General features: G+C 43.9%; 1 protein-coding gene across 6 annotated transcripts in view; it reads right to left on the bottom strand.

The window, feature by feature from the left end:
- Window positions 1–22,094, bottom strand: part of FYN (FYN proto-oncogene, Src family tyrosine kinase) — a 213,035-nt gene that overhangs the window by 35,657 nt on the left and 155,284 nt on the right. For 4 of the 6 annotated variants that reach the window (XM_070795494.1, XM_019967193.2, XM_070795496.1 and 1 more), the window contains 6 exons: window positions 17,555–17,812; window positions 15,660–15,756; window positions 8,349–8,447; window positions 5,556–5,659; window positions 4,404–4,553; window positions 1,646–1,810 (listed from right to left, as the gene is read on the bottom strand). In XM_070795494.1, the coding sequence (XP_070651595.1) occupies window positions 1,646–1,810; window positions 4,404–4,553; window positions 5,556–5,659; window positions 8,349–8,447; window positions 15,660–15,756; window positions 17,555–17,801 (862 nt within the window). In that variant the 5' untranslated portion in view covers window positions 17,802–17,812. Of the gene's footprint in view, window positions 1–1,118; window positions 1,275–1,645; window positions 1,811–4,403; window positions 4,554–5,555; window positions 5,660–8,348; window positions 8,448–15,659; window positions 15,757–17,554; window positions 17,813–22,094 lie in introns of all 6 variants that reach the window. The other 2 variants (XM_019967194.2, XM_019967195.2) reach the window with 2 other exon arrangements.

Genomic DNA, 22,094 nt, shown 5'->3' with positions numbered 1-22,094 from the left:
AACTACCTCAACATGGTGTTTCACATTCAGGGGAAAACATAACAGCATGTGTAATGATTTAAAATTGGTAACTATAATGTTTGAAAATAAATTTTTGTACAGAGTTTAATTTTTCCTGATTTCATGAATGACTGTATTGAAATCCTTAGGACTCACAAATCTAATTATAAATTGGGTGGATAAGGGAGTGTAAGGCCATATAAATACAACATGAGAATTAGATTCCAGATAGAGACAGATACAATAAGTTGACTCGGAAAGCGATTATATTAATAATGATAATACTTTCTATAATGGCATATGCATACATTCATCCATGTGTATAACTGAGGGTGTGTGTGTGTGTCTCTCTCTACCTCTCTCTATATGTAGTACTTACTAGTTGTCAAGTTCCATTCTAAGTGCTTTAACTGCATTAAATCTTTTAATGTAGATCACACCTAAGTACCTATACCCACACAAATCAACAGGTACCAACTTATGCTTTTGCTTTTAAATAATGTTGCTTTTAATTGAATCTAAGAAAGTAAGAAGCAGGATTCCATAAGCAGCAACATGACCTTATTGACAGATGTTTCAGGGTGTTTTAAAGCAGTGGGGAAGGCCAGAGAAGTTGGCCTGATCAAAGACAACCAAATTAAGAGAGAAGAACAAGTGTCCACTGAGTACCTGCCATTTGCCATGGAGATATACTATGCCATATCACCCTCAACGTAATCCTATGAAGTAGGTATTATTTCAGTTTTACAGATGAGGTAACTGAGGTTCAAAGAGATGAAATAAGCCCCATGCCCATGGTTAATCAGCTGGAAAAGATTCAAATCCAGGCTACTGAGGAAAAAAGCCCATGGTCTTTTCCTACATTAGCCCATCTGTAGAATCTTACCTTCCCACGTCTTAGGAAGAGGAAACATCACTCTTACTGTACTGGTTTTCTGTTCTGTGTGCCTTAATTAACCACATGAAGCAGAATGGAAGGGAATAACCTGAATGGCCTGTGCCCATCTAGCCATCCAGGTCAAGCATCTTGGTCCCACCAGCTGTGTGTTTGTTTGTTCAAAATCGCCTTGTAGCTGGCTTTGAGATGCAGCCAAAACAAAATGTGCCCTCTGCCTTACCAAGCCACACTTCAGCGAAACACCCCTGACCCAGCTTCTTCTCCAGACACAGGGAACCACGTGCAACTTCCCAAGCATCTTTAGACAATCCAGAAGTTTGTGGGGTACAACTCGATGCAATCACAGTTAAGTTAAAACACAAACCATCAGCTTTCTCTACAGGAAAGGGAATTAATAAAGAAAACACAGTCCTTATAATCCATAATCATGCATGCGCTAGAAAAGATGGGAGGTGACGGGCCCTTTAGGGCGACACTGTTCATTCTACCAACATTTGCAGTTGGAAATGAAGGCCTTTGGTGCAGGCTAGAATATACCTTGTACCATTTCCTGGTTTATGAATTGAGGCTCATATAACAGTATCATTTGAGCCATCTGCCAATCTTAACCAGAATTCTGAAATCAAATTACTCATAATTCATATTCTCTTCCTGGCCAAAAAGTCTTTATTTTCACCTTCCATCTTTGGTGTTTGGGACTTCCCCAAACGAGAAAGCTAGTAATAGAGTAATTGAGTCTCGGCATACCCATCCATACTTCCCCAAACTGCCCATTTCCCAGTCTCTTGATCAACTGCAGGGATTCTCGAGGGATTTCCCAGACATCTTTGGTTTTGACAGACAGATCGGTAAGCCGTGGCATCCCTTTGTGACAGGGAACTACTAGGCGGCAGCAGAGGCCTGCAGCTCTCTCTGATGGAGCGAGGACAGCGGCGGGAGAGGAAGAGAAGAGCAAACACGTGAACAACAACACTCACGGGGCACAAACCCAGCCAGCGCACAGTGTTAGGCAAAACAGTGCTATGCCAGCAGAGAACTACACACGTGTCGGAAGATTAGACACCACACACTGAAATGTGCTCGCTGGAGGCAGAACAGAAGACGTTTTGGATTTCGACGACTGCGTACACCCAGGTCTACTATAGGCTGTACATAGATACAGATTCAGGCTGCTTTGGTGTCTGTGCTTACGAAATAAGGAAAATGTTTCCAGCCCAGTGTGCTAATAACATGTCTTCTGAAACTCTGCAAATAACCTCTATTGATTTCAAAAAGTACCTTTGGACCACAGAATGTCAGCACGACTGTCTTTTGCTGCCGTCTCATATCAAGGGCGTGGGGACTCCCTTTGCTATGAATATACTTAAAATTGTAGCTTCAGTACAGGCTTCTCGTACAGAACGTTAGACTGTTATAAACTAGTAAGGCTGGAGATTACACCTGGCGAGGGAAAAAAGAGGTCCTATTTCTCTAGTGATTTCTCTGACAATTTGAACTGACTCTATTCTACCAGTCAGCTACTCTTGCTTCTTTGAAATCTTCCATTAAAAAAAATCTTTATAACAGTCTCCGATGTATAATTTAGGAGTCTGGCTTGAAAGGAGAAAGAATGGGAACTAAAATTTGCAGAAACTCAAGGATGTGAGAGAACTCTATTTCCTATGAAAAAGAGGAAGGAAAAAAGTCGTTATCACTTATAGATTATTTGGAGGATTTTTCCCTTTTCTTCTCTCTCTCTTTAAAGAAAAAGTCTTAGACTGTAGCAGTGGTAAGGGGAAATTGTCTAAATGCCAAGCTAAACACCAGTCAGGTGAGAAAGTTGACAATGGACAGGGACTCAAGGGAGTCACAAAAGCTGCAGAGAGCCTGGCCTGAGATGGGACGGAGCCCCGCTGGCCACGCCCCACGGGAGGCCCCTCTACTCCAGGGACACAGAATGTAAAGCTGTCGCCTTTGCTCCAGGAACCAGCTGCAGGTTCCTTGTTATTCCTTTCTTTTTGACAGAATCAGGTTCTCAGACATTTAGGCAGGAAATTATTTATGTGTCAATATTTCAAAGGCATTTTATTGTGTGAGGGAGAGAAAGAGGCAAGGGGAGAAGCCAATATAAAAACAAATCTGTCTCGAGATGCATTTTTTTTTTTTTGAGATTAAAAAGTGTCTATTGCTCCTCACATCCCTTCTTTCCTTCCAGCTTTATGATGTTATTAAGGTGCCCTTTCCAACACAATATTTTCAAATGATCCAAGCCCTGGGGATCCAGCTGATGTCTGGCTGTAATGAAATATATTTAGGCATTTGAGAGATCCTTACAACATGCGGGCATTTTGAGCACATCATTTAATCTCAGGGAGATATTTTGCTTCATTTCTCCTAAGTATTTCATTAGAATCCACACCAACCAAAGTGACCCCCTCCCCTAATCAACAAGCTTGCCAAGTGTTGTTAATGCTTTTTCATTTGCTCTTTAGTGCCCAGGATCAATAGACAGATATTTCTTAGTGCCATTTTCAAAAAACTGCCTTTTTTGGTGCTAAAAAATTATACACACATATTTTTAAATGAATGAGCATAGAGCAATAGTGGAAGTCAAGCCATGTAGTATTTTGAAGTCTTGTCATTATCCTAAAGAATAACAGAAAATGTACATATGGGTCACATAAAAACAATTGGGATATAGACCTCTATCTGGACATGCATATGTCCATCCATTGGTGTGTATATATTGACATAGTGGGGTTGACTTGCTAATCTAGGAAAGAAAGCAATCATTTTAACAACTACATGTACAATCACTCTTTTTAATAAAATGTACAAATCACACACCTAAACACCTAATAATTATATGTTTCTAGGAACAACAGACTGATGGTGATGTCTGGGTGTTAGGACAGAGATTGGTCTACTGTTTGAAAATTTAATTTAATACAATAGCTGTAACAGCTCTAGGAGCTGTGGGTCATATACATCTCAGTCTAGTTAGTAAACGGAAGCATTGGTGGGGAAGTGGAACGTGAGAAATGGATGGCGAAAGTCATCTCGTGTATGTGTGTGCAGCCCTTCCTGCTGAGAGGGAAGTGGTGGTAGGAACACACCACCCGCTCTAGGAGGCCCCATGGATGGAGTTCCCCTACAGACCACACCTTCTTCCTTTCACAGTTTCCAAACCATATATACTGTAGGGGAGCAGGAAGAGATAACTTCCAAGGATTTAAAGGCGAAGACGAAAAAGCAAACAGCTTTTAGAATTTAACCTATTGCTTTCTAGCTGGGGAACGAGAATGGTCTGTGTTTTGACAAACATATGGAACTAACGATAACTGTGAAGGTAAAAATAGTAACAGAACCTGTTCGGCCAAGCCTCATCTTGAGAGCCTAGCAAAGAAGACCGTTTTCCTAGTGCCTTTGCAATATATTTGCTGTACCACTTTCCCTTTTCCCACTCTTTTCTCACTCCCTCCCTCCAGCATCCAAATGGTTAGTAGCCAGTTAGAATTCACTTTACCTGAGTAATGTTGTACAAGCTGCTGAAGGGTTTCAAATTGGGCCCGGGTGGTAATATAGTATCCACCGTTGTCAAGTTTGCGAATTTTATAATGTTTGACATGGTCTCCTTTCATATCATCCCAGTCTCGGATAGAAAGTGAATAGGCACCTGGGAAATGTGCAAAGCATTAGCAGCTCCCATCATTTGGAATACCAATTTCTTTTTGGGGGACTCATTTACTTGAGTATTCTGATTGATAATTATCAAGAGGAGACACACACACCACACACACACATCCATTCAGCAACATAGGAAGAAAATAATTTTTTCCTGCCAATGTCAGAAGATATTAGTAATAAAATGATTCTACCGTTGGGAATGAAAGCTCCCTGGATTTTTTTTCCTACGATAAGTCTATTCAGTGTACTTGTCCTGGTGAACTCGGCGTAGACCCAACTCCCCCAGGGCAAGATGAGGCAAGCACAGATGCTCACGGCCGAGATTGCTGTCCTAGTCTGGGTTATTCACGGAGCATCACCAAGTCGGGGGTGGCGTGCACTGAAAGAAATCTAAGGGCTGTTTCTCTAGAACTGAGCTTCCAATTCTTGCTTCACAACACTTTTCACAGGAGCCAATAACCAGTAGTCTGTTTGTTCAAGCTAGAAGGCCACTGCTGTTTCCTTGGCCCAGCTCCTCTCATGGGCTCTAATGAGTTGTTAAATAATGAGAAGGCCAGCAAATGGAGGAAGAGAAGTCCTCGGTTGTGGAAAAAAACAAAAGAAATGCAAAAAAAACAAAACAAAAAAAAAACCCCACCAAAAAAACCCAAGAAAAACAACCTGTGTGATGGGCGCCTGAGGAACTAAGAGTTTCAGAAAATCCTAATTCTAAAGGACTTCTGAACGTTCTGTGATCTTGCGTGCCTGGAGGGGAGAAGCAGCCCAGCCCCTGTTTCGGGAGGAAGGTCTTGGTTTCGAGCCTCTGTAGTCCTTTTGGAACTGTCTGCAGTTCTAGAGCCTGGAGGGGAAACTGAAAATAGGACTCTGCTCACGAGGCAGAGAGGATATGTGCCATTTAAAAATCCTTGTACATTAGAGATAAGCCTTTCATCCCCTCTGACTAATCCACAGATTTGAATGACAAGCCAACGTCTTCAACTCGTTATCTTACCTTTGGTGGTTTCACTCTCACGGATAAGAAAGGTACCCCGTGGGTTTCCAAAGGACAAAAGCTGTCGCTCAGCATCTTTCCGGCCGAGTTTTCCAAAGTACCACCTGTAAGTGAGATCAAGGGAAGGAGACATTGTCTAACGATCATTTGTCAAAGTGGAACAGTGCTCGTGCATCCTCCTCACGTCCAAGTCCCTCCTTGGCCTCCCCCTGTGTATTTTTCCTAGCTTCCTCTAGTTCCCTTTCAATCTATTCCTGATTCCGTCCCTAATCCACCCCTTTCACGCCTGAAAAACAATCAGATTTGAATCGCAGGTTATTTTTCTTCCTTCCAGAGATGATGGGAAACCGGTGGGTTTGTGTTGCAAGTATCACTTGCATGAACAAAAAGGAAAAATCCCAGACCTTGTTTTGAAATGGCAACTGCAGGACACCCTGCCCATGAGCTTCTACAAGATCCTGGATTTTTGAGCATTATTACAACCCTTGGCAAATAACAAAACACAGTCTTAGTGTACATAAAGATCATTAATCAAGCATTTAAAAAAAGCCCATTGGAATGGATAAGCAGTATTTTCAGTAGCTTCCTACCTATAGGAACTCTGAAAGAAAGAGGTCAAGACTATCCCTAATTTGAGATGACTGCTGTCCCTGGATGCTTGTGACTCTTGTCTTCCTGCTCAGCAGTGGGAAGGGCCTGTAAGAGGCATGTGCTGAGTGGTGGTGCTGCGACCTGCCACATGTGACCTCTGGCACAGTGGCAGGGCCACTTACTGTTCACAGTCAACCAGCACAGCCTTAAAAACGTCTCGGTGTCACAGACGTGTTCCTAGTCTCCCTGTAATATCACTCCCATGCCACTTTAGGAAGCATCGCATCAAGTCGCCTCCTGGCCTTCCTTCTTCATCTTTCACCTCCCGCGTACTCTTCAGCCATAAGCCCAGCCTGACAATTGGGTAATGTTTCCGCGCTAGGTGCTGGGTGAGCAGCAGGTGCTTCTAGAGCCCCAGGGAGAACTTGGTGGCTCTCCATTGGAATCTGTGCACAGGGACAATTTTTAGAATGTTTGACTGTGAAAGGATCCAGTTTCTAAAATGAAATTTCAATTCATTATACATGAACACAGCTATTATGTGTTCACTGTCAAGTTCTTTTGTGAATGAGTGAGCTTCCCTGAAGATAAGAAAAGACACACTGCATGCCAGCTCCTTCGTGACTTTTAAAGGCACAAGACTGCAACAATCCTAGCTTTGTGCTAGGGGGGATAAAGGGAACTACAGGAATCATTTTGTGGGAAATGATTTTCCAGATTTGTATCAATAACCCAATTAAAACTCAGTGTAAACATGAACAGCGGTGAAAGGGGAACCATTAGAATAGAGTGTACTAAGGCAATCGTGTTTTAAGATAATGGTAATTAACTGCACATGTAAAACCATGGGTATTATTTTTTAAATGTTATTTGCTTCTTTAAAAAACTATTACAAATATAACTTAAACGTATATTGGGTAGGTTCCCAGTTCAGTCAAAGTAATGGTATATTTTGGTGGCATCTTTTATTCTGAAAGAACACAGAGATGTTTGCAAACCTGCCCTAAAATAATGATTCAGGGCAGATTCCTTTATTCACTGATGATGAAACACACTCACTGAGAGTAAAAAGGAGCTCAGAGTCACTGAGTGTTCGACAGTGGAAAACAGAACAGATCTTCCTAGAGGAGATACAGGGGAATTAAAGACAAGCAAGCCATCCCACAGGGGAGTCTAACTGTCCCTGCAGTGCTGACATAAGCGCCGGGCATGTTAAATATCAGAGCCAAAGTGTGGACTCCGGGGCTGACTCTTCTCAGCAACCTCGCTGGAAAGTCAGAACTGCCTCCAGCAGCAGAGGCAGGTCCCCTAGGTATTGGGGCAGTGGGGTGGGCGGTGGGGGAAGGCCCGGCTCCCACGTTCGGGAGATCCTGTTCCACCTCCCTTGCCCTCAGTTCAGAGGGGAGGGCCGCCACACGAGCCATCCTGACAGCTCTCCACTTTGGAAATGCCCATGAATCCCCACAGGCCAGGGGGAGGAACTATGGTCATTCCTTCTAGGATATTCCCTCAGCCCATCGACCATCTTCTGAAACCACTATCAGTGAAATCCTTGCACTAACTGCTAGTCACGATTTGCTAAGAAAGAAGCCACCTGAGACTCCATGTCAAAGCAAAGGACCATGTGAAGTGCATGACCACGGGGCTTCCTGAGCGGCAGGACTCACTGCTCTTGCGTTATTCCTACCTGGGCTGTGAACGGTGTGCCTTTCCAGCACCCCTTTAAAACTCCCGTACATGCTGATCTTTAACGATTACTTACACCTCCCTTTCTTTCTGTCTTCATCCCTCCCTTCTTCCTTCCCCTCCCCTCTTTTCTTCAGCAGACTGCAGGCTTAGATCCTGGAGTGGCCAGTAATGCATGCTCTAGGTAGAATTTCATCACGTTCTTATGGTTATTTCTATCTATGGCAAAGTAATACTCGGTTTTCATTTGAGGTGCTACTATAAAGTTTCTTCTTGAAATAAATGTTTTTAAAAGGTGAACAGGCTTTAAGAAAAACATTAAGTTAATAAAGGTACAAGCATTACGCAGATGTGGCAAAAACCACGGCATAGAGCCTGGGGGTCACAGCATTGCCACGTCCTCTCCCCTCTTGATGGCTCTCGGGGACTGCTTCTTCCTCTTGCATAAGGCTAATGAATTTATCAGGGCAACTAACGTGGAAAAGCAAGTAGTTAAGAGAAAACAGCAAAACGTACTCTTCTGCCTGGATGGAGTCAACTGGAGCCACATAATTGCTGGGAATGTAACCCGTCTCTCCAGTTGTCAAGGAGCGTGCTTCCCACCAATCTCCTTCCCTGGAGGGAAAAAAAAAAGAGAGAAAAGGAAGTGAATATGTCGACCGGTTCAGTGTTCTGCAGTCACAGGCTCGGTGTAGTGGGAGCACATGACTACCTCCTAGTCATTCTATACCTGATTTTTCCAAACTCCCACACAGCTTTCTGTGAGGGTCCAATGCGTGCCATCCACATTAGCTGGGAGAGGATCCAGCTTTGTCTCTCATCTCTCGCTTTATTTATGAATTCAGAATGTAGGACCCTTCATGAGGGGGCACTGATGGGGAAGAGGGCATTTGGCTTGGTGCGTGCTAAGTTATTTCAGTTGTGTTTGACTCTTTGCAACCCTATGGACTGTAGCCCACCAGGCTCCTTGGTCCATGGGACTCTCCAGGCAAGAATGCTGGAGTGGGCTGCCATTTCCTACTCCAGGGGATCTTCCTGATGCAGGGATCGAACCTCTGTGGCTTATGTCTCCTGCACTGGCAGGCAGGGTTTTTTTTGCCACTAGCACCGCCCAGGAAGTCCCTATGGCTTGGTAAGCGTCTCCAACTTAGAGGGGAAGGGAACTCAATCACTGCCTACTTAAGGAAAACATTGTACCAACAACAAAACTGTAATTATGTGAAGTGAGGGATGTTTTAACCAACCTTCTTGTAGTAAACATTTCACAACATACATGTGTCAAGCCATCACATTGTACACCTTAAACTTATACAATGTCATATTTCCAATTATATCTCAATAAAGCTGAGCTGGGAGAAAATAAAGGATGCACTGATGGTGCTAATTTGGCTAACAGTCTCTATTTCATCCCCAGCGTCCTGGTACCTCTATGCAGGCCCCTGGCTTTAACGTTATTTTGTCAGCTAGTAAATGATTTGAAAGAAAGAAAAAAGGGAGAGACAGAGAGCAGACAGACACTGTAGTTGCATATGTGTGTGTGTGTTTAGTCGCTCAGTGCTGTCTGACTCTTTGTGACCCCGTGGACTGTAGCCCGCCAGGCTCCTCTGTCCATGGGATTGTGACCCCGTGGACTGTAGCCCGCCAGGCTCCTCTGTCCATGGGATTGTGACCCCGTGGACTGTAACCCGCCAGGCTCCTCTGTCCATGGGATTGTGACCCCGTGGACTGTAGCCCGCTAGGCTCCTCTGTCCATGGTACTCTCCAGGCAAGAGTACTGGAGTGGGTTGCCATTTTCTGCTTCAGAGCATCTTCCCGACCCAGGGATCGAACCTGTGTCTCTTGAGCCTCCTGAATTGGCAACTGAATTCTTTACCGCTGTGTCACCTGGGAAGCCCTTCATAGTTGTATATCATTTGAGAAAGGTGGCCTGTTCGGAGGCCCAATAAAGGATGCAGATGCTCTGAATATCTGCCTTGTTTGCTTTCAAGAAAATGGGTAGAAGAATAAAGCTTACAATGGGTTATAACTTGCTCATACATTTTCCCTCTGAGGTTATTTCATCGAGTATTGACAGCACTGGCCTGAGTCTGGGGGGCAGGGGAGGAAGGGTGGGTTCAGCAGTGTGGGTGCAGGGGGAGGAAAAGACCTTGCTAAGAGGATGAGAGTCTTAGCCTCACCACTTCAGCCCAGTGTTTCAGCCACAGCATGGCCTCATCTGTCAGGCGCTCAGCGCTGTGGGCAGATGGACAGAAAGGGGGACTTGAAACACGACCCAGCTTGAAACAAATGAATAGATGGAGTGGTCAGAGTTCATAGGATCAGACTCACATAGCTGCACATGACAGGGAGCAAGGCTGGAGCGCAGTGTGCGCCTCCTCCCCCATCAACAAAGGTCAGTGTGTATGTGGGGCTGTAGCTCTGACATGAACGGTGGCACAGAGCCCTCCACCGGACTGTGGTCAAGAGTGGGAGGGCAACGGAGGACCCAACTGCCCCTGAGCAGACGGAGGCCTCCCAGCCTTTCGATCACCAGATGCCCAGCACCTTCTCTCTTGCCTTTTTTGGTCCAGGCTTTTTTTTTTTTTTAAATCACTTTTTCACTGACCTGTGTGTCAAAGCCCTCCGACAGGGAAGAGAAATGCTGGCTCTGGACCCCGGTCAGCGTCCTCCCCAGATGGATGCAATTAGTGGAGGAGGACCAGCCTCCGTGTTAAACGCAAGCCTCACTCTGTGACCCAAGCTCTAAAGCCTGACCCTGAGCAAGGTGATGATGAGCAGCCACTCCAGACAGGATTTCACACGACAGACAGACGGTGACAAGCCCATTGGTGCCACAGGTGTAGCTGCGGGAAGTGTCAGGTGGCACAAGCGGCACAGAAGAGTTCCCAAGGAAACAGGGTGCTCGCAAAGCCTTTAAAAACTGATGTTCTAATTAGTTTTCCAGTCTTTCATTACTCTATTGAATTTAAACAAATCAATCAAAAGAGGGAAATAGGTGCACCTAGAAATTCCTTTATTAATAATTTTAAATTTAGTTCATGGAGTAATTTATGCATACCACAGACTACAGGTACATATGAACACTTGTGAACCTACCACCCAACTTAAGAACTAGACTGATACTGGCTGTGTGGCATCTACCCTGTGTAGCTCCCCGAGCTTGTCCCTCTGCCTTTCACGTTCAAATTATGACATTACAAATGTTAACACTGTAACAGTTTGTATTGGTTTCATTTCTACATCTGTCAAGGGAAATACGTGCAGTTGTAAGGACATCATCTAAGAACATATGTGGAAGTTTATTTTTTTCTTTGCACACTGCACGTGTTTAAGGAAACTGCTTTGGAGCCATTATCATTTTAACGTGGTGACATTTACTGCTCTGAACTTCCACTAGATGGAGACATTTCATTATAGAAAATAACAGTACATATCTCTGCCAGGCTTTCTTCTCTTTCTCTGTGCTTCCCACCACACACACATCTGGGAAATCTCCCAAATAGTAAGGAAAATATTAAGTACTTGCAGCAGAGGCTTATTTTTTACTGCAAAATAACCTTCATTGAGTTAGTTCTAATTGATTTGAATTTAGAAAAAAAAGTCGATACTATCAATTTTCAGGTGCATGGAAATGTCATCTGGGACAGGAAACCAATATACTTTGCTGCAAGTTGTGACAAGCACAGCCTTATCCAGGTGATCAAGTTCTTTCCATTTCAAATTGAGCATTAACTATCTCATTTTGGTTTTGGCACCTAAATAGTTTAGCACTGATTAGAATCCAACTATCAGATCATTCTAAAGTCATGTATTAGGAATTCACAATTTTCTCTTGAATGCCTCTATTAATCTCACAAAGGTTTTCAGTCACTCATGAGAAGCTGAGAAAGATAAAATCCTTTTCTCTTTTCGAGGCCATCTAGGGTCCCTTTCTCCACCAAAGGAGGTGACAAGGACACAGTGTAGTAACTCACATGTTGTGCCCAGACAGGCTGGTATAGACTCAAGATAGCAAAAGGACCCTTCTGAGCAGATGAATAAATCACTTTTTAATACACTGGAAGCCCAATTCACTTGCAAATAAATAACATACTCTATGCAAATTATTCAGCTTGATTTAGGAAAACAGGATCTTTACTAGGTTACTTTTTCTTTGAGTTACCACGAGTAATTAGTATTATTAAAATTGCATTTCTTTAAACAGTTCTTACAGTCCAGTTATTTCATTAATTTAAGAGTTGGTGAGACTTTTCTTCAACTGTTATCTTGGTCTGATTCAAATACATGATTTAAGCCTTGGCTCTGGTTTAGAATAGAAATTTCCATCACAGCTTCCCCTCTTGCTCTAGTTTAAACACATATTAAAAGAACCTCTTCCCATTCCCCAGAGCTGCTCAGAGGGCTTGTGGTCCCAGGAGCTGGGAGTTTGGAGCCCTGATGGAGCCAGGAAATGACATTTGCAAACAGAAGTCAGCCTTGATCTATGGAGCTTTGGCGCATTATTATTATAAATGCTGGATTCTTTCTAAATTTGGTCACCACCCATCTTACTCTCACAGAGCATATCCATAACAATTTGGTCAAAAGCTTACATGGGCTCTAAACCAGATTTCTTCTTATTACAATGAAAAGAACTTTAAAGGAGTCACTACCGTAAGCCATGGGGGCTTCCCAGGTGGCTCACTGACAAAGAATCCACCTGCCAATGCAGGAGAAGTGGGTTTGATCCCTGGGTTGGGAAGATCCCCTGGAGGAGGAAATGGCAATCCACTCCAGGATTCTTGCCTGGAAAATTCCATGGACAGAGGAGCCTGGTGGGCTCCAGTCCATGGGGTTGCAAAGAGTTGGACACGACTATTGACAGCACCCTAGGCCATGAGCACTGTTCCACTCTGTAAAACACTGATTATATTTTAGAGTTGCTGCTTCTGGTGGTGCAGCAGTAGTCATGAAATGCAAAAATAGGAATAAAACAGATGAATTCTGTATTCAAAAATGGATCAAGTTTAGTAATGTCCGAACACCCTGCACTGAGCACCTTCACCGGTTAGGGAGGGACCTCTCCTCCCCGTGGTGGGAAGCAGTGCCTCCAGCTCGGGCCGGGGGCACAGCCACACAAGCACATCACACGGTTTACGCTGCACCTTAAAGCACAAAAGCCTGCCCGGAGGCCTTCAGCTTCAGCCCCCAGACAGGGAAAGGAGTGGGAGGGCCCACACGGGGGGTGTGGCAGCTGCCCCAGGGAGAACACAGCCTGGTCCCTCCTTGTCTTTCAAGGGGTGGGAGCCAGGGGCCCAGGAGAGGCTGGGGAAGGGGAGGGAGTCGCGCGCCATCTGGTTCTGCACTGCTGCTTTGTTTTTCCTTCACCATTTTCCCTTCCCTGTTATTACCCTTGACTTCGGGATATTGTGTTTGTTACAAGAACTTTATTTTCAACGCTCCATAACCTTGAAAAAGGGCATTTAAATGGCACGTAGGATGAGAAATTCCACTGGCAAGAAGGAAGAACATTAAAGGGGAAAAAAAGTCCTTTATAATATTGTCTTCTAAGGGAACAGGTCAGAGCCTCAAATGCCTCCTGTAAACATTAAAGACCACGCATGCAATTCACGAAATATAGATTGAGGTAGATCGGATCTTCCTTGAGTGCTTCTCCAAAATTCCAATCAGAAGCCATTCCAGATCTGACCCAGCTTAACAAAGGAGGAAGTCACAAATTAAGATTTTGGCAACGACTGGCTTCCCAAGTGCCCTGCAAACCTAGTGTGTGGACCCATGTGAGTGTGGAGAAAGCCTACGAGAGTCACTTAAGGTATTTCCTATATTTCTCAATTCTTACCTTTTAGAAGTTACAAATGAAAAGTTCTAACCAACCTTAGCATTTAGGAAATACTGAATAAAATAGGGAGGGGAAGGAGGGTGGTATTTCAGAGCTCGAAATTAGCAGCCTCTGACAAGAAGCATTCATCTGAGCATCGAATTAACAACAAGGAATCAGAAATCAGAAGGCATCAAAGCCAAATGCCCCCTCTCCCACTTCCCCTCAAACCTGTATGTAACTCCAATGGCTCAGTTTCCTCTGACTTGGGCCTTTCCAGCCCCAAGCCTGACACTGCACTCCGTATGCCATCCCTACATTCCACCCTCGGCTCTGCCACTTGCTAGCTCCACGTACCTGGGCTGCTCTCTATCCTGAGCCTCTGGCTCCTCCTATGTCAAAAGATGACTACGAGCCACACCTCAGTTGCTGTGAAGGGCAAATGAGAACATCTGCAACTTAGCACATGGCTGGCACCTAAGAGCCCTCAACAAAGAGCAGCTGTTCACTAGTTAAAGAAAAATTCCTGTGGCTACAGGAGGAGGGCTGGGGGGTGGGGTGGGCAGGTAATGTTCTTGATCCCGGTACACGTTATATAGGTATGTTTGGTTTGTGAAAATTCTGCAAATGGTACACCTTTAAAAAAAACTGTGGTAAAATACGTATGACATACAAGGTACCACCTGAACTATTTTTCAGTTGAGCGGTGTTATTATGCGAGCACCACCATGCACACTTTTGATCTGTACGCTTGACCATACGTAATTTAAATAAAAAGTTAAAAAAAAATCCCATCCACCCCCGTTAATGGTGACAATAATAAATTAAAAAAAAAACAACCCAATCCTATAACTACAGAGACAGTTCCTTCTGATGTCTGGAAGAGTCACTGGCCTAATATGGGAGGAATTTCATTCCTGCCCTTGAAAGGTTGTCCTGAGTTGGGGGCATTTGAGAGGAGGGGAGGGCTTTACAAGGAGGCAATGTTCAGGGCCTGGGGGAGTTCCTTGCTCCAAGGACTACTCCTCTTTCCTGGGATGTGCAGGGTGAGCAGGGCTGTGGGAAAGCAGAAGTGCCAGGCGTCCGGGCCCTTCCACCATCACACAATCCAGTTTGCTCAAAGGGCAGAGGGCAGATTAACTGGACCTTCCTAAGGGGCTCTCCGTCCTTATTTTTCCCAGACACTAGGGGGCGCTCATGGGGGAAACTTGAGGAGTAGGGGAGGGGGCCTGACTAAGACACAGGGGACATCATTTTCTTCTGAGCCTGAATTTTTCTGGAGGGCCCTGACCTGTGCACCTTGCCTGAGCCTAATAGACACAATATTTAAAAACTGAAGGGAAATCGGACTCATATTTTACTCTCCCTAAAGGAAGTATTAAATGGAGGATTTGAAACATGAGTGATTCTCGCCCTTGACGTTTCCCCATTGCCTGCATAACGGGCTGTTCCTACTGGCCACATTGAAAAGGCATGCACTGTAGTCATTCTCAAGAGGGCCAAATCGGTTCTCCTTCCCCCTTACAAAGGTTTCAATTGCAAATTTTCATTATGGCAAAATGCCTCCACAGGCTTCACCAATTAGAATATCTAGCGGTTTTGAAAATGGAATGTGTTGCCAGCGTTTCATGAGGCCAGGGTGACACGTGAAATCTGAAGAAAATCTCAGGGCAGAGAGAGGGTAATGTGGACAGGCAAGCCCCCCATGCCAATCATCTGAAACTGTGGATTTGTAGAGGGAGATCCTGGTGTTTCCACAGCCTTTAAACCAAAACCATTGACTCTGCTTCTATGCTCCCAAAAAGCTCCCTGGACACACAGAACCATAGAATACCACACTGGTTCATTGACTCTTCTTTCCTCAAGTTAAATTGCTAAGAATTAATGGATTGATGAGCAAGTGCTCTCTTAGCATTTCAGAGATATGAAAAAAGGTGCAGACTGCTAACACTAGAATCACTTCCCGGCCTGAAAGGCATGCCTGCTTTCTTCTCCCTCTCCGAACTTACGAGCTGTTCAATATTTGAAATTTTTCTCCTTTGTGAAAACTCAGGTCATCTTCCGTCCGTGCTTCATAGTCATAAAGGGCCACAAACAGGGTCACTCCTGACAAAAAACAAAATCAAAATGGGAGAGATTATTACACCAGGGAAAATTAATTCCAAGAGATTAAATCTTCACTAAAGCCTCATTCTCAAAATTTACATCTAATCAGCACTGATAACATCAGGCAGTGTTGTAACTAATGCGTGAAACCAGAGTCACGAGCTGAATTTATGCCTCAGTCTTTGTGAAAGGAAGCATTATTTGAGCTGACTAAAACCCAGGGCTGAAGGATTTCTCTCTGCACACTTGGAATGAGTCTTCGAGAATAGACAGATATTAATATTACATTTTGGCCACAACCAAGGGCAACAAGTAGCAACATTCAGTTCAGATGGGCAGCGCTCTGCAGCACTGACAAGACACGCTTTGCCCCCATGAGGAGCCACATGAGGCCCAGGGAGAGACAGCAGAGCGCACGCCTTCTCCCAGCAGGCACGGGGTGTGTGTGCTGGGTGCATCTCTGGCCCGTTTTCCCCGCTGCATCCTCCAGAGACAGACGTCCCTAGACTGCCTGATGATTTCTTTCCTTCAGCCCCCCATTCCAGGTGCCTTCCAGGAAGGCTGGAAGGATAAGGAAGTGTGCTCAGCCTCCAGTCACCCATGAAAGGCCTGCTCTCAAGGGAAAGCTACATTCACCATAAGGATGAAAATAAATATTTTTTTCTACTGAACAGAGTGTGAAGTGTTGGCAGCACAGAAGTAGCTAGTTGCCCAAAGCTCTGGGTCAGGTCCCCTGGATATAACTACACTACCCTGTTGGGTGCAGAGGGAAGAGAGGCCTTGGTAGTGCCAATTCCCCACGTAAAAAGTAATAGTGGGCTATTTTATAAGACCTCTGCTCCCAGCTGAACTGAGAACATATGGATTGATGTATTATATATATATATTTTAAAAACTTTTATAATAAATAAGACAGTTTTGGAACAAGTTATGTCAAATATCTAGTTACCATGGTTCACATACTGGGAGAGGCTTTGGAAGATTAAGGATGCATGAGATATCTTACAAATATTTCAGAAAACATATGTCTGAGAACACACGCCAGATATTTTACAAAGTATTAGCTAAGTCAGCAAATGCACATAGCAGTGAAACACAGCCTAGGGAAAAGAAAAGGAAAAGTTAAAAAAAAAAGAAAAGAGAAGATCCCTTAAGGATACATAAGATTCAATTTTAAAATACAAAAGAGATGAAAATACTTGAGCACTGATAAACTCTGTCATATAGAAGACAATGGGAGGATTAGAGAGAGAATCAGTGGAGACAAATTGCCAAAAAATAATATAGCCAAATGAGCCCACCAGCTGGGAAGTGACCGGCAGGATGGAGGTTAATTAGAAAGCTGAAAGGGCAGGTACTCCCCTGGAAACAGTCTGAACTGGGGGTTGTGGGGAAGGAGTGCTTTCATAGCTGGAGAACTCAAAACATCCATGCTCATATCCAGTCCTGAAACTTCTGATTCAAAAGATCTGGGATTGGGGGTGGGGGTGGGGCTCAGGTATCTATATTTTGAAAAAGCTGCCTAATAATTCCAAGCCATCCAGCCAAGGTTGAGAGCCACTGGCCTCAAATGATCAGCAGAAAGTTGTGCCTCGTAACCCTCACAGGATTCTCACAGAGCAGCAGCTGGGGGACCCCCATGCCGCTGTTGCTGGTATCTAGATTTGTCCATCAAGCTTTAGTGATTTTAAGAGCCTTTCATCTGGTAGCAGGGAGCTGGAGAGTGGTTAAAAACTTAAACACCAAAGGAGCACAAATGTTCAATGGCTAAAAGATTTAAGAGTAGCTTCATCCTGACCTGTTCCTCCTCTTGTTCGCAAGGTCCCAGTATGAGACGAAGAGTTCACACCCCCAAAGACGGTGAGTCCTTGGCCCCCGGCCCCGTGGAAGTTGTTGTAGTTCGGGATGGAGGTCACACCGAAGCTGGGGTAGTGCTGAGGAGTGGGGTCTGTACCATAGCGGTACCCGGAGCTCTGGTTCAGACTGCCATCCCTCTCCTCCGTCAGTTTTGTTGCTTCTTTGTCCTTACATTGCACACAGCCCATTATCTAAATTCCTGTGGAAAACAAACAGAAAGAGGCACGTGAACTTGGATGCCCCCTAGTGGCTGGGTCGCTTGACTATAAAGGGGAATCTTTTACACTCATGCAGTATTTCACGCCTAGAGGGCCATGGAAAGCTGAGGCTAGGGTTGGCGGTTGGAAGCAATCTCAATGCCCTTAACTTGACCATCACATTTATCCCTCATATGCTCTGGCAATGGGATCAACACACAGCATTATGTTCACCATGCAATATTTTCCCTCACATGAGGTCTGCACCCTTACAATCCTGTAATATCAGATATCTGCCTAAAGACTGTCCAAAAATATAACTTGGTTTTCTCTAGTCATCTTAAAAAATAGTGTATGCTCTCAAAAATTAATCTGTGCAGTATTAGAATAAAACATTAGAATAAAACCCTCCATCACAGCAAAGAAAATCTAAAGAGAATACAGGCATGTTGGAAAAGCCAGAATATAGCCCTTAAATAGCTTACTGTACTTCTTCATTCATGGGTACTCATTCACAGACACACATTTGCTAAATTTTAAGCAATAAGATGATATGTATCAAAATTAAGAAATAATCACTAGATGAAAAAAATACAGTTGGCAGAAACTGAGAGGGCTGAGTGTATTTGCAGGATGTCATGATAGCCTACAGTCACAAAATCATTTAAACAGGCTAATTAATTTTTTAAATTTCCATTAGCTTTTGACATCTTTCAGAAACACTTAAAAGCTCATTCCCATATTCTAGAATTAGTGGTGAATTAAAACTTGAGTCACTGTCACCCCATCCTCCTTCCAATTAAACCTACTGTGTCGGTGCTGGTCTCAGTAAAGGGCATCAGCTAAGACCCAAGTGTTCTCGTAAGAGTCCTGAAGCTCGTCTGTCACTGGCTCCTCTTCGTTTACTTCTCAGCCCTCCTGTCTCTCACTCTACCATCTAAACATGCCTAACTTCTCAGTGCTTAAGATTCTATTCTTCCCACTCACCTTTCGTCCTTGGAACATGGCTTTGAACCCCTTTATCCTCTCCTCTCTGTTTTTTTTTTTTTTTTTTAATATGGACCATTTAAAAAAAGTCTATATTTGTTACAGTGGTGTTTCTGTTTTATGTTTTGGTTTTTGGCCATGGAGATATGTGGGATCTTAGCTTCCTGACCGGGGATTGAACCCACACTCCCTGCATTGGAAGGTGAAGTCTTAACCACTGGACCACCAGGGAAGTAAGTCCCTCCCTCTCCCTTTATGATACACAATATAATCTTCATGTCTCAGTTAAGACACCACTTCCTCTGCAAAGCCTTCTCTAATTCCCCGCCATCCCCCAGGCTGGGGTGCTGCTCTTCCTCAGTGCTCATACGGCATCTTGGTTTCTCTCTTTACAGCATCTATTGTGCCATATGAAAACATGGCCTTCCCACGTGTCTCACTGCCCAGTAGACTGTGAGCTCCAGGAGAGCAGTGTCCTGTCTGTTTTTGTCATTGCTATATTGCCAGTGGCTGGCACATAGTGGGTGCTCAATAAAGAGCAACTGAATGAGCGGAAATTCTCTAACCACTGTTTCTCTTTTATCCTTTCTGCTTCAAAGCCAACCCTTCTTCCAGCAACTTTTATCAGCACCGTGCCCTGTGTTTTAGAATCTACCGGCATGTGTGAGACATGAAGAAGATTAAAAAATGGAAGGTGAGTTGGTTAAATGACCCCACTTTGGACTGCAATACCCTGTCCAGCTGTTGGCGGGGAGGTAGAAAATGCAATGGATGTCCCTGCCAAGTTCTGAAAAGTGGCCCATTTGGGACCAAAGAACCAAATAAGAAACACATGACATCACGTGTAATTACATGTATCCACCGGGGAGAGTACAGCTGGTACAGGACGAGAGGGGACATGAGGCGGTGAAGGGCAAGGAAGGAACTAGTATCTCTCTATATCTCGCAAACCAAAATGGGGGTGCCACATCAGACACAGACACTCTGGGGGGGCACTTTTCTGAGCACTGCTTCCATGCCAGCTGGGGTCATGGAAGCAATATCAGACTGTTTAAGGCCCTCTCACATTACATGTTTCAGTAAATACTTATTGAACTGAATGTCAGTTCCTGAGAATGGAAATGTTTGGAAACAAGCCGCCTGCTGCTCGAGCTGAGCTCACCAAATCTGGAACACATTTACGCGTAAATCATTCCAGATTAACTTACAGTGTACTCTGTCCAACATGCTCTCTAACTTATGGTAAACGAATGTGATTTTTAACAAGTTTCCAATAGGAAATGCAAAGTATCTCCAAGGCATGATTGGCTGAAGGATTTTCATCATTTGTTGTTGGTGTTACTTCACAAGACTGGTAAATATCTTGCTCACTTTATATTAACCCTTTCATGGTGGAACGTTGCCCTGAGCTTCTACAAAGGCCAATAACACACTGCTTGTCCTAGGTGCTTTTCTCAGAGATTCCACTGACTCGCTGTAATCGGAGGATATGTGACCTGCATCCCAGAATCACATCATTCATGCCAGTGGTTCTCAGCCGCGGGGGACTTGGTGGCCCATGACCAAGGGACATGTCTGGCTGCACAACTTGAGGGTAAGGAGGACTGCTGGTATCCAATGGCAAGACACTAAGCCTGCTGCAAAGCCTCCTAGGGTGAACGGGACAGCCTCTAACAACAGAGAATTACCTGGCTCCAAATGTGAATGCACGAAGCCTGAGAAATCCTGAATTACGAAGAAGACAGAATTTATAGCTATATCTTTGAAACAGCATAAGAGCTGTTTTCCTTATACGCATGTGATTAACACTGCAGTCCAGAATGCCTTCCTTGGAAGAACAGGTATGCTGGGGCGAAAAAGGCAATTTAAAAAACTGACACAAAGTGCTGTTTTTTTCTCGAGAAGTTCATTCCTGTGACAGAGTATATCATCTAAAACCACTGAGAACTCTCACTACAAACTACTCTTTCAATTCTATCAAAAAAACCCCCTACATCAGAAATCTATTGAAAACAGAACCCTACATCTAACCAAACTAAGAAAAAAAATCTTTCAAGAATCTACTGGGACCAGTCTCTCAGAGCTATCTAAGGTGCTGCCTCCGGGGCTGCAGTCTTCATTTTGCCCCAAATAAAATGTAACTCACAAATATCCAAAAAGAAAAAATCTACTAAAAAAAGTATTACTACTGTAATAAATGTTTAACAGCTTTTATATAATTCTATGAAACAATGGAAGGAAATAAATAGTAAGCTCCTTGGAAGCAGCGATTAATCTTTGGTTTTTGTTTCGTTATTGCATCCCCATTGCCGAGAACAGTGCCTGAAACACAGCAGGTACTCAATAAGTTATGTGTTACATGTTAAATGCAGAAACCCCAAACTCAATCAGAATTGTAGAAAACAATTCTCTTTTCTAGAAGGGACAGCTCTGTTACCCCTTCACGTGCTTGCAATTTTGCATAAGAAATGTTTCTACTTAGATCTTGCTTATCCTCTTCACTTTGTTGACAAACATGAAGAAAAGGAAATAAATCAGGAAATGCAGGCTCAAGTCATTAAAAGCTACATTTCAATAAAAATATTTGTATAAGAACTTGTGGTCTTCTTCTTCCCACTTGAGGTGGTCAGACTATTTCCTGATGAAAGGGGTCAGAAGATGCTATGAGTTGTACTGAGTGTGACTTCAGGCTCCTTGCCATGAAGAAAAGTTCTGAGCATGCAGGTTAAAATAAAAACATCCTTATTATGTACAGTTCTGTAGTGTGGCTTTTATGGCCCATGCTGTGCATCCATCGTGAACATATAAAGCACTAATACACTAGCTCAAGATCTGTGCGGCACTGGGAAATGCTGAATAATGCCATTCAAAAGTGGGGCCCTGGGAGTACTCTGATCAGTAAATCATACATCATGACCATTGTCCTCCGCACATTACCATGCCTAGAAAAACTGATGCATAGCACTTTGACCAGCAGGATCCTGTACCTGTGGTTAAGGTATAGATTAGAGCTGTGAAGACCCCTATTCTCCAGTCCTTCTGCAAACATAGGGGCTCTGCTTCTACTATGTAAGTAAAACCTGATTTACTTAAAATTTCCTTAGTCTTGTGGGTGCTTTCATATGTGCCACAAAAGCATGAAACAATGGGCGGAAATCACTAAAGAAAGAATCATCCCAGGACTTCCACGCCCTCTTCCTATGAGAGTGATGGACATCACCCATCCATCACATAGGTGGCCTCAGAATCCTTTTTCACATAGCCCTTGAATGGTTGACGGAAGCTGACATGAAGGAT

Source organism: Bos indicus, chromosome 9 (assembly GCF_029378745.1).
Source record: "Bos indicus isolate NIAB-ARS_2022 breed Sahiwal x Tharparkar chromosome 9, NIAB-ARS_B.indTharparkar_mat_pri_1.0, whole genome shotgun sequence".
Lineage (NCBI taxonomy): Eukaryota > Metazoa > Chordata > Mammalia > Artiodactyla > Bovidae > Bos > Bos indicus.
The sequence above is the reverse complement of the archived record's forward strand: the minus strand, read 5'-3'. Positions and strand labels throughout refer to the sequence as shown.